General features: G+C 46.0%; 1 protein-coding gene across 4 annotated transcripts in view; it reads left to right on the top strand.

The window, feature by feature from the left end:
* Nucleotides 1–13,510, top strand: part of LOC117442425 (receptor-type tyrosine-protein phosphatase T-like) — a 134,496-nt gene that overhangs the window by 3,079 nt on the left and 117,907 nt on the right. For all 4 annotated transcript variants that reach the window (XM_071202415.1, XM_034078422.1, XM_034078420.1 and 1 more), the window contains exon 2: nt 5,562–5,594. In XM_071202415.1, coding sequence (XP_071058516.1) covers nt 5,562–5,594 — 33 coding nt within the window. The remainder of the gene's footprint in view (nt 1–5,561; nt 5,595–13,510) is intronic.

The raw sequence follows: 13,510 nt of genomic DNA, 5'->3' as shown, positions 1-13,510 counted from the left end.
ACATGGCTGAAGTCTTAATGTGGATTCGATGTTTCGACAGCCAGGTGGCCCCGAGGGCTCATGCAGCCGGCACCAGAAGATACACTTTTCATAAAAGGTTGAGAGGAGAATGGATGAATAATGAATGTTAGTGAAGCTCCCGAAACACTCGCTGCTTCTTCTCTGTGTGTGTTATGCCTGAGCAGCAGACTTCCGCTAAGTAATGCAGAAAAGGCGACGTCTCTGCAACCTGCAAATTGATGGAAACATATGTTATTTTCACTTGAACCTCTATTTCCTTTCATCAAAACACTTTAAAATGCAGAGCCTGCAGACATGTTTTGTGATTGTATTATATTTGAAGCTTTAATTCTGCTTTCATGGAAGGTCAAAGAGAGACAGCCTTGATCGACCTACTTGGTTTAATAGCTTAGAAGTAAACATCTCAAAGAAAAAGCACATGGATGAGGTTATGTAAAGTAGGCAAACGTGCAACATAACAAAACACAAAGGATAAGTATAGCCGTATGAGTCTTACATCTAATGCTGCTGGACATCTGCCCTTCCACCTTAGTGATCATTGGATTGCCTTACAGGTGCATTTGTGTGGAAATATCTGAATGATGAATGCCTGACCACCTCCAAAGGCCTTCTGGGTATTTATGAGGCCCTGGCTAGCAGGGTGGGGTCAGCCTGGCAATGATTCAATTATTATTTACAGTGTGTCTAAACAGCTAATAGCTAGGTCTAGTAACTGAGTGAGCATGATTTGACAGCTATTGCAAATAACAATATATGACTTAATACGAGAAGGAATGATCCTATTCCTTGAAAGATGTATACACATGATCATGGGTCAAGGATTGTGTATTAAGTCTGTTTAATACAATTTGCATATTGTGATGTCTCTGCAGCACCGCCATTCTTAATTTGGTTCATTAGGATTTAGAACTTGTCAATATTGCGATTTTGATTAAAGTACAAGAGCAGACGGGTCTCTGGTTTCAGACAGAGGGTAACACGAGGTGGTAAAGCACAGGCATTATGAGAAACATAGCGTTTTGAACATGAAAGCATGTGAACACGTCCCAATAGAGGCAAACAAAACATATCAAGCTGAACAGTTGCATAATAGGGCAACTATAGTTCCTTGTCATTTCACTTCAGGAAGGTTATCTATTTGCATATTACATCATTTGAATTCAATGTCCAAAGGAAGAACTAAAGGATGGTTAAAGTTACGGACATTGAAATTACTTCTAACCTGGATTAGCCCACGATAGATACACGGGAAGTGATTGGTCAGTTGTGAGGTAATGGCACAACAACTCCGCCCCTTGTGACAAGATGAATCACGATGACACATCGGGACTACAGAGGGACTGTTATCTGAGAGCAACAGGCCTGCCACGGGCTACTGGTGCTGCTAGACAAGGGATTAGTACACACCAAAGATGGGTACTATACACACCAATCACACACACACAGACACACACACACACACACACACACACACACATGCCATGCATACATCACTTCAGGGCAGGGTTTCCGTTAGCCGGTAATTACCGGTTTTTAGCTGGTAAAATTTATAAAAAACCGGTAAATTCAAAACCTGCCGGTCAAAATGTCTGGTAATAATTAGGGAGGCTCCGATCGATCGGCCGCGGTCATTATCGGCCGATATTCACTCTTAATAGTTTGATCGGTGCTCTCTATAAAGGCCGACCAGGAGAGCTGGGTCTGATCCATATGGACATAAGCGCGAGTGAAGTGTAACCGGAGCGAGAGAGAGATCAGATCAGCTGCTGAGTCTGACCGAGACACGCAGCTCTGCAGGATCACCTGAAGCCCCGCCCTCTGTTTAGCGAGCTGCAGGAGCTGCATGAGAAACTGACGGGCTGTCAGGAGAGAGAGAGGGAGGGAGAGGGAGAGAGGGAGGGAGAGAGGAAAAGAGAGGATCCGTTTCTCCCGTGTTATTATTCTAAGTTAATGTAAACTTCTGAATAATGTACGTTATCTACTACAAGTAGTTTGTTTGAATGTAATAATTATGTTGTTTGTGGAATCATTTATTGAAAAATGAATCTGAATTTTTCGATCTGTTACGATTATAAACTGAAGCAATATAAAAATGAGCCCGTGAATTGAGTTTTAAACTGAAGCATATCTGCTCATAGTCCGGTAATTACCTGCTAACGGCAACTCTGCTACACAACTATTATTATTATTATTGAAATATGACCGGTAAGTTTCAAATTAGTCCGGTAAAATTAATTCTGCCCGGACATTTGACCGGTGAGAAAAAATCCTAGCGGAAACCCTGCTTCAGGGGACATTACATTGACTTACATGCATTTCCTGGAGACTTATCCTAACCTTAACCATAACCAACACATGCCTAACCCTTACCCTTAACCTTAACCTTACCCTAACCCTAATCCTAAACCTAACCAAGTCTTCACCCTAAAATTAATGATCCCCTTATGGGGACCTCCAATTTGTCCCCATGAGGGAGGCGAGTCCCCACACGTGACTGTGTAAACATATTTAGGTCCCCACAAGTATAGTAATGCTAGGCCACACATACACACACACACACACACACACACACACACACACACACACACACACACACACACACACACACACACACACACACACACACACACACCACACACACACACACACACACACACACACACACACACTCATGCGTCTGTTGCTGCTGTTGAAACAGTAATAATGTCAAAGATGAGATTGTAGACCAACATTTGCATTGTGGGTTCGTGAGCATGCAAACACACAAAGGCAATTTAAACACACACGCAGCTACACGTGAATACATATTCAAACACTCACTAGTGATCGTGACTATCGCTTCATCATCGTATTACATGTGTTTGTTTGGTTTCTGTATGTGTTGCCCCTGCTTTTATGGTTGGATATAACGTGTGACTGTCATATGGCAAGGCAGTGCAATATCACCATCTGTGTGTGTGTGTGTGTGTGTGTGTGTGTGTGTGTGTGTGTGTGTGTGTGTGTGTGTGTGTGTGTGTGTGTGTGTGTGTGTGTGTGTGTGTGTGTGTGTGTGTGTGTGTGTGTGTGTGTGTGTGTGTGTGTGAGGGAGTTTGTTTGCGTGTGTGTATGCGTGCGCACGTGTGTGTGTTTGCTGATAGCCAGATAATCCTCCGTGGGCATTTGAAGCCAATATTGACATGGTTAGAGGCGTGGATTGTTCCACACGTGGACACACACACATCTTGAGAAGGGGGAGCTCCAGATGGATCTGTGATTGCAAACACTGAGACACTCACACAGATACGGCTGTCTCTTCTGCGTCCTTACAACTTCAAGAAAGTTCCTAATGGTCCAGAAATATTCACAACAGTTCTGAATATCTTTACAGTAAAGCACATACATTTTATTCAAAGCATTACTAAGACTATAACTGTTTTCCCACAAGTCCTTGACTGCTACAAAGAATAGGATACCTTGGCTTAAAGGGGCCATAACATGTGATACAGGGTAGTTCTGCGAGATGATTACCATTAGAACACTGAGAACAAATGCTCTTAAACAGTAAATATGTTATGCTAAAGTATACATAAGGATGCATATACAGTACATGTGTGGGCAAACAGATGCAGAAGGCTGTTTTTGTCTCAGTGTTGAAGCTCAGATCTGAACATGTTGTCATTGTTCCCTGACAACATAACAGAAGGGACAGGATGTTAAGGAAACGGCTAAATAAGTCTGTTTGTAGTGTAAGGGAAAGTGTGCTTTTACTTAGTGCTTAAATTGATCAAATATACAGAAGCTCAACTGTTTAAAAGTGTAAACACATTCACAGAATAATACTTTTTGCACACATTGTCGTTGCTTTGCTGCCAAACCATACATCCATTGATTCCAGGCTCATCATCCCAGTACACCAATCACATCCTTCTCTGGCTCTCAACATCTCAACAGCAATGGGTTCAATGATAAGCAAACATCCCATGGTTACTTTTATATGTTTCATTCTGTTGTTTTCCCATGTTTTAAATCAAACCATAAAGTACATAAAAACTGTTCTTCGTTTGTTCTGAAAGAAGAATGCGTATCAGTCAAACTTAATGTTGTGTTTTCCAACTGATTAGCAGAGAGAAAAGCTCCTTAAACTCAATATGTGAATAACGTTGGCATAAAAGATTCACTGGTTTCTCTTTGAAGTCTGTTTGAGTGAACATTTCCTCAACACGAGTGACAACAGGATGTGTTCAGATTTAAAGACTGATTGGGTCAAATTGAATCCCTCTGCTAAGTATGGCTTCCTGTCCTTCTCTATGAATGTGTCCAGTGTCTCCTGACTCTTTGCGAATCGTTCCGGTGGCCATTTTGAGAAACTGTTCATGTCACTCGTGAAACTCAGGGAATTGTACCTGTTGTAATATCCATGTTTGTCACTTTGACAAATCCTTAACTGCTGACAGATCACTTATCAGCACTCTTAATGAAAACCTACACAAGTCCCACACACTGGCACACTGTTGGTATGTATTCTGCAAGAGAAAGGCTGCTTTGCAACCCATATGGGGCAGGTCGGATCTGTTCACGGCTGCCTAAACAGATGAACATCTTAAGCCCTTCACAGATCATTATGTTGCATTTGGTTTTCCAGACAGTAGGCTGACACACCAATGTGTGTGTTTGTGTATAACATTCATGTTGAAGGATTAACAAAAGGGATTGTGAATGAGAGTACAACTGTTTTCGCCTCCAGTGTATTGTCAGTGTCAGACAGCCATGACGTTGGTTCTTTTCCAGAGAATAATACAAGGAAGGTTATTGTGTGCCAACATGAATTCATCCTGAGAACAACATGTGGTAGTAAGTCACCATATCTGCAGAACACAACAGACACGAGAGCTGCCGTGTGTAACAGTCCGTTCTGAAAAGAGTGGTGCATCAATGACCTATTTGTGTAGGCCGACCCCGAGTTAGCATCGCAGGTGTTTCCCTCGACCAAAAGCAAATGGATTTGGTCCATTGGATTCTCGAATGTTGCAGACAATAAAATGGGTGGTTAACACAATGTTATGTTTATCATTTTGGCAAGCAGGATAATCTGAATCTGAACACCACTTTATATTAGTTGAAGCATAAATGCAATTGCCATAAGTAAAAAGCTAATGTAAACATCACGGACGCTTGGCTTAGCATCATTAAGCTAACGGCGGCTTATGTTCAGCCTGATGATGTTTAGTAGTCACATTTAGTCACTTGTTCAGATCCACCCTTTTTTCTTTTACACATAGAAGCTTCGTAAATCCACCAGTGGGCTATCTACTACCGTGAAACACTTTCACAAAAATGTTGACTTTGAGACGAGGGAGTTAGCAAAATGCTAACTAAGGTTCGAGGACTCATTCCTGCACCTCTCCATTTGGATTCAGTATGCTCAGTGTACAGATGTCTCGGGTTTCTCATCACAGCCTCTTTGACTCAAGTCTCATGCCCTTTAATGTCTCTCTCTATCTTCCTGTTTCCTGTCTTTGGCTCCACCCCTTCCTGTACCTGCCTTGCGCTTGCTCCGATAGAGAGATTCACACATGGAGAACTCTGAGCGTGGGGTATTGTATGTTTACTTCTAGACATCAACCCATCCACTCCTCCCCTCACTGTGAATCGCACCTCGCATTTCCTGGTTTTCAGTAGTTTTCCAAATGCATCTTATGACTAAGGCTACACTTGAACAATGGATGTGGATATCCAGTATTGGTATGATTGAACAGTTACATTCTAGGGAAATACTTATGCTATAGTAATAAGGTACAACACACAAAAGGCCTAATCAAAAGAAATGTTAAAAAATACATTATTATCTTTTATTATGTGTATCCATTAAAAAATGGAAATACATCTTTAAAAGCAGATATCCAACGTTAGAACAAAACTCAATTTTAGCTTTGATTGAATTGTTGATAAAAGCCACCCAGTATGCTGTCCAAAGCAACACTCAAATACGTTTTTGGAAGCTACACATCGTTTTTCTTTAGAGTGTGAATCATGAAACACCTCATATTTTAATCTCTGTGGCACACATGTCATTTCATCTTGGCAGTTAAAGCCTGAGTAACGGCATTGGCTTAATGCTGCCCTCACATTTAACAGCCATATCTGTGTCACTAAGTGGTTGAAATGTAGGCTTTTCTATTCCTTTGAAAATCTAATACGAGCCATAGTAGAAGTCCTCATGGATGCACCTGTCTTGCATTTGATGGCTAAGAATTCATCTCGTAATATATCAGGAACATATTCAGGTGAGAATGGGACTATTAAAATGGCTTTGTGTGAGCTAACAGTCAGACATGTTAGCAGAAATAAGATGCTTTTGGTATACTGTCCCTATTTGATCATAAGTCAAGTCATCTGTACATCATTGTTGCACGTCACATGTCCTCAGTGATTTATGTTTTTGCAAAGAGTGCACGTTTACAGTTATCATACGACTTCTGTCTGGTGAGAGATGTTTGGTGATCTGTCTGATACTTTCCCCGTCATTTGCTGTTGATGCATTGTCAGTAATTCTCTTTGGATGTGGAAATATTAATTCTGCTGCTTTTTTTTATAGTAAGAGCATGTTCACATCAATTATTTAATCTCATCATAAAACGCACATTTACTCCATACAAATCCAGCCAACCTGCCAGCCTCAATGTTAGAATAATGTGAAGTCACTGATGCAACTTTGCAGGTCAGAAAAGATGTCTTTGGCTTCAACGACTAGAGGGGGGAGGTATGTGGTGAGATCTCACCGTATCAAATATCTCCTCCCACACTGTTCTGGGCTCAAAGACAAGGCACTATGTGAACTAACACCTCGGAGTCATTTATTTTTAATAACACCCCAGCCTACATTTAAAGCTGCATACATCTTGAACAGTTTTCCTGAGAAACTGGTATATGAAAATAACACATAATTTGCACTTGCACTGTTTGAAAGTATCTTTCATTTTACATTTGGAAATTCTCTAAACGATTCGAAGGTATTCTTGTTTACTCAAATATGTTCATCACATGAAGGGAGACGAGATAGTGATAGTAATTGTGATGGGATTCAGTTCCCAAGTATTTTATTGAGCAAAATGGTTTGTTTAATGTCTGAAACATGACCTTAACCTCAAGAAACAAAGTTATAATTGTTTAAGTTCTTCTTTAATCTTAAGTGTAGATTTAACCAAAGTTATCGAAGTTATTAAACATGATCCCAAAGTTCTCCATAGTTGTCCTACTTTACTAAACCAGGTCCATCATTTTATTGTATTTTAACAGACAGAACAGTTACTATTTTCCTTAACGTATAAAAGAAAAAACAATCTTCAAAGCAATCTCTGTAGCGGGATGTAAAGGATGGAAAAATAGGTTGGATATTATTGTGTACAAAGAGTAAATTTGTCACAAACGAGCTGAGGACCAAAGTGCAGAACACGGGAAACCAGGGATAGTCGGTAATCAGCTTTATTGATGGCAATAGGCTGGTAGGAGACAAAACTGCAGCTAGTAGGCAAAGGGCTGGTCGGGGACAGGCGAGGGTTCCAGGAGAAAGCAGGACGGGAGTCGCAGGTACAGCACGGGTCAGGGAGCAGGCGAGGCAGGCTGGTCAGGGACAGGCAGGGTCGAAACCGGGAGAGCAATCTGAAGGGTAATGCGGGAAAGACTGGCATGCTGCAAAGTACGATCTGGCACTGAGGTGAAAGTGAAGTGGGCCTAAATACTAATGGAGCTGATGGGTGCAACAGAGTGAGAGAGAGACAGGATGTGACTACCAGGTGACTAAGGAAAGTTAATGCAGAAAATAGGTGAGTGAGAAAGCAAACTGTGACAGAACCCCCCCCTTAATGGACGGCTCCTGACGTCTAAGAACATTTCTAGGAGAAAAAGAGAAAAAAAAAACTATATATATATATATATCTAAGAAGAATAGACAAAAACCCTACAGACAAAGGGTGGAAGGTGGAGGTATGGGGAAAGGCTAATACTCATCTGAGAATGCTCTCTCGGTTTCTCCCTCCTGGAAATCCTCGTCCTCCTCGACTGATGACGCTTCCCCTCCCCCTCGACGAAGCCTCTGGTCTGTAGCGGACGAATGCCCCCTGGTTTAACGCCTGGTTGAGCGTGGGTCCTAGAAGGCTGCTCCGGGTAACGCAGGTGGAAGTCTCGGATGAGTTGAGGGTTGAGGATATGGCGAGCAGGAATCCACTGCCTTTCCTCGGGACCATAGCCCTCCCAGTCCACCAAATATTGAACCCCTCTTCCTCTGCGACGGGAACGGAGTAGACGACGAAGGGTGTAGGTAGGGCCCCCATCGATCATCCTAGGGGGTGGTGGTGGAGGGGTGGCGGGAATCATAGGACTCTCCCGGACAGGTTTAATCCTGGAAACGTGGAAGGTGGGATGGATCTTCATGTTCCGGGGCAAACTCAGTCGAACCGCTGCAGGGTTAATGACCTTGACAATCTCGAAGGGTCCAATAAACCTGGGTGCTAACTTTTTAGACTCCACCCGAAGGGGAATGTTCTGAGTGGAAAGCCACACACTCTGGCCTACCTGGTACACAGGTGCCTTGGTGCGTCGGCGGTTCGCTGATGTGGCGTACCGGTTAGCAGACTGAAGCAGAGTTGTTCGAGCCTGCCTCCAAGTCCTCCGACAACGTCTGATGAAAGCCTGGACAGACGGGCAGGTAACCTCCTTCTCCAATGCAGAGAACAATGGGGGTTGAAAACCGTATGCACACTGAAAAGGGGAAAGACCAGTAGCGGAACTGATGAGGGTGTTGTGGGCATACTCCACCCACAGGAGTTGTTTTGACCAGGTTGTGGGATGATCGGAAGCCATGCAGCGGAGAGTGGTCTCCATCTCCTGATTCTTCCGTTCGGTCTGGCCATTGGCCTGTGGGTGGAACCCGGAGGTGAGACTGACCGTCGCCCCGATCAGTTCACAAAACTCCCTCCAAAACACAGAGGTGAACTGGGGACCCCGGTCAGAAACCACATCAGTCGCCAGTCCGTGAATGCGAAAAACGTGGATAAGAATCAGTTCTGCCGTCTCCTTAGCTGACGGGATCTTAGGCAGGGGTACGAAATGAGCCATCTTACTAAACCGATCTACCACCGTCAAGATGGCAGTATGTCCGTGGGACGGTGGTAGACCAGTCACAAAGTCCAATGAAATATGTGACCAAGGGCGACGTGGGACCGGTAATGGATGAAGGAGTCCCGCTGGCGCTTGATGAGATGGTTTGTGCCGATTGCACACAGGACAGGCGTTCACAAACTCCCGAGTGTCAGCCTCCAGCGTGGCCCACCAGAACCGTTCTAGAACCCTCCCCTTGGTACGTTGAATTCTAGGGTGGCAGGAAAGTCTGGATCTGTGAGCCCACTGAAGCACCTCAGCCCTCAAAACCTGAGGCACAAACAAACGGTTGAGAGGACAAGAACTCGGACCGGGTTGGTCCACCAAAGCGGTCTTAACCCTCTCCTCAATCTCCCAAGTGAGGACGCCGATCACCCGAGGAGCAGGGAGAATAGTGTCCGGAATACCCCAGTTGTCTCCCCCCCTCTCGAACTGCCGGGACAAAGCGTCGGCCTTAACGTTGCGGGTAAAAAATAACGACCACCTGGCTTGTCGGGGATTCAGTCTTTGGGCCGGCCTGATGTATTCCAGGTTCTTATGGTCGGTCCAAACCTGAAATGGTTGTTCTGTCCCCTCAAGCCAGTGTCGCCAACTTGACTGCTAGAAGCTCCCGATTCCCCACGTCATAGTTCCTCTCCGCCGGACTCAATCTCCTCGAAAAGAAAGCACAGGGATGGAGCCTCTGGTTCTCCCCAGAACGTTGCGACAGGATGGCCCCCACCCCAACGTCAGAAGCATCCACCTCCACCACCAACTGACCAGCAGGATCTGGTACCTGCAGGATAGGAGCCGATGTAAACCGGCCCTTGAGGTCCTGAAAAGCCTCCTCGGCTGCAGGGGACCATCGGAACGTCACCTTGGACGAGGTCAGGGCGGTGAGCGGGGCGGCCACGGTGCTGTAGCCACGGATGAACCGTCTGTAAAAGTTGGCGAATCCCAGGAAACGCTGCAGCTCCTTCCGGGAATCAGGGACCCGCCACGAAGTAACCGCAGAAACCTTAGAAGGATCCATCTCCACACTTCCTTGTCCCACGATGTAGCCGAGAAAGGCGACCGAGGAAGTGTGAAACTCGCACTTCTCCGTCTTGACGAACAGCGAGTTCTCCAGAAGTCTCTGGAGGACCGTCTGGACATGATGGACGTGTTCCTTGAGGTTCCTTGAAAAGATCAAAATGTCATCCAGATAAACAAAAACATAACGATCCAACATGTCCCGGAGTACGTCGTTCACCAATGCTTGGAAAACTGCATCACCAGGTACTCGTAATGTCCTGAAGAGGTGTTGAAGGCGGTCTTCCATTCGTCCCCCTCACGGATTCGTACCAGGTGATACGCGTTTCGTAGATCCAGCTTAGTGAAGATTGTAGCCCCCTGTAGTAACTCGAATGCTGACGAGATGAGTGGCAAGGGATAACGATTCTTCACCGTGACGTCGTTCAGGCCCTGATAGTCAATGCAGGGTCTCAGGGTCTTGTCCTTCTTCGCCACAAAAAAAAAACCTGCTCCTGCGGGTGATGTGGAAGGACGAATAATTCCTGCAGCCAGAGAGTCATTGATGTAAGTCTCCATGGACTTCCTCTCTGGTGCCGAAAGCGAGTACAACCGGGCCTTGGGTGGAACTGCTCCTGGATGTAGCTCAATGGCGCAGTCATAGGGCCGATGAGGTGGAAGAGATGTCGCCTTAGCCTTGCTAAAAACCTCCTTAAAGTCCAAATATGCTGCCGGAACCCCAGTAACATCCGGAACCAGGTTCATATCCACAGATAGTTGAGGTGCGGAAGCCTGCTTGAGGCAAACCTGATGACAGGAGGAACTCCAACCTAAGATAGACCCAGTTGCCCAGTCAATGTTTGGGTTGTGGCGGCGGAGCCACGGATAGCCCAAAATCAGAGGGATTTGGGGGGACCGTAGCACATGAAACTGGATTGTCTCATGGTGGTTCCCCGACATGAGCATATGTACCGGCGTCGTCTGGTGTGTCACTGTTCCCAGTAGGTGACCATCCAAAGCATTAGCCGGTACCGGCTGGAGCAACCGAACCTGTTGGATGCCCAGCTGTAGTGCGAGACCTCGTCAATGATGCTGACATCTGATCCGGAGTCGATAAAAACAGCCAGAGCCTGAGATTTGCCTGTCAGGAGGAGTTGAGCATGGCACAAGGGTCTTAGATTGGGGATCAGCTCAGAGGTTTGGCCCACCAGTATACTCCCCATTACTGATGAGCTCTGCCTTTTACCGGACAACGGGAAACCATATGTCCAGCCTGACCACAGTAAAGGCAAAGATTACCTCTTCGACGTAACTCCCTCTCCTCAGAGGTAAGACTGGTACGACCCACTTGCATGGGCTCGGCCTCCCCGTACCGTGAGTCAGAGTAGGAATGGGAATTCTCCGCCGAAACCGGAAGTCGAAATCTCCCAGAAACCGGAAGTTGTTGTCGCGAGCAGCGGCCCGCCGCTCGCGTCTGTTGCTCTCCTCTCCGGGTCTGGATTCGTCTGTCAATCCGAGAGGTGAGCTCAATCAACCCATCCAAGGAAGCAGGGAGATCATAGGAAACCAGCTCATCTCTCATATAATCCGCTAATCCTCTCAGAAATGCGTCACACTGCGCCGGCTCGTTCCAGCTGCTGCGGCGGCTGCTGGTGCGGAAGTCAAGAGCGTAATCCACCACCGTGCCGGAACCCTGGCTCAAACTCAGCAGACCCCCGGCAGCGTCGGGACCCAGACGAACGGAACCGAACACCTTCCGCATCTCCGCGGAAAATGCAGCAAAAGAGGCGCAGGCTGACGTCTGCTGCTCCCACTCTGCAGTTCCCCATAACCGGGCTCTTCCCGTCAGATGATTAACGGTGAAAGCTACACGAGCCGCCTCGGAGGCGAAGGTGTGGGGCTGCAGTGAAAACAATATGGAACAGTTTGTGAGAAAAGTTCTGCATCCCTCCGGCTCACCAGCGTAGCGTTCCGGCGTTCCCACACGAGGCTCCGGAGCGTATCCCGTCGGGCCCGGGGCTGGAGCGGGCATCGGAGCTGCGGGCGGAGGGGCGGTAGCAGCCATGGTAGCAGTTAGCTGTTGTACCGTGGCGCCCATCTGTTGCATCTGGGAGGTAAGGTAATCCAGCATTTGTCCCTGGGTTGAGGTTGTCTGGTGGGGTCTCGGTAGCTAAGGTAGCTATCGTGACCTCCTGTCTTTGGATGGCATCCTCAACCCTTTCAAAGCGGTCTCTAGGAGACCCGGTGTTTGCTTGGTCCATTTCTGGCCAGATCGTTCTGTCACAAACGAGCTGAGGACCAAAGTGCAGAACACGGGAAACCAGGGATAGTCGGTAATCAGCTTTATTGATGGCAATAGGCTGGTAGGAGACAAAACGGCAGCTAGTAGGCAAAGGGCTGGTCGGGGACAGGCGAGGGTTCCAGGAAAAAGCAGGACGGGAGTCGCAGGTACAGCACGGGTCAGGGAGCAGGCGAGGCAGGCTGGTCAGGGACAGGCAGGGTCGAAACCGGGAGAGCAATCTGAAGGGTAATGCGGGAAAGACTGGCATGCTGCAAAGTACGATCTGGCACTGAGGTGAAAGTGAAGTGGGCCTAAATACTAATGGAGCTGATGGGTGCAACAGAGTGAGAGAGAGACAGGATGTGACTACCAGGTGACTAAGGAAAGTTAATGCAGAAAATAGGTGAGTGAGAAAGCAAACTGTGACAAAATTCATTTGAGTTTTGAGTGACTTTATTGACCAAAATTCCTCCTTGAGTAGAACAAAATGTACAATTGGACAGCTGTTAAAGTGGATTATTTGGGAAATTATAGGATTGTCAAGACCTCAAATTACCCACAATCCACTCGACCCAATGTAAAAAGTAAAAAAATAATTGTTGAACCTCTACACTGGCACATGAAAAGGGACACATCCTCTTTCCAGTCAATATACTGCACCCTCAGAGGTTTAGTCTTTGACAAGAGAATTGATGGGATTAGTAAATGATGTCAGCCCAGGGAATGGACTCAGGTTTGGTCCACATCGTAGACTAAGGCCAATGGTCGAAACTGTGGCTGTGTGTCTTTGATAGTGTGTGGGTGTGTTGGTGCTCGACTTGAAATTTCAGTCTAAACATTTAGGAATAACCTGTACATACACACGTGCCCACTCGGGCTGCAACAAACGACTAATTTGATAATCGATTAATCGACTATTCGGACGATTATGCCTTGCACAATTTCTCAAGCGCTCTTATTTAGCCATCAACTTTTAGATTTAGCTTGAGGTTGTTTTAGGTATGTGGAAACTAACAATGAAGACAATAAAGATGAATACTTGATTCAAAAATACATATATTATTAAATTAACACATTTTGAAC

This window comes from Pseudochaenichthys georgianus, unplaced genomic scaffold, assembly GCF_902827115.2.
Source record: "Pseudochaenichthys georgianus unplaced genomic scaffold, fPseGeo1.2 scaffold_427_arrow_ctg1, whole genome shotgun sequence".
Classification (NCBI taxonomy): domain Eukaryota; kingdom Metazoa; phylum Chordata; class Actinopteri; order Perciformes; family Channichthyidae; genus Pseudochaenichthys; species Pseudochaenichthys georgianus.
The sequence above is the reverse complement of the archived record's forward strand: the minus strand, read 5'-3'. Positions and strand labels throughout refer to the sequence as shown.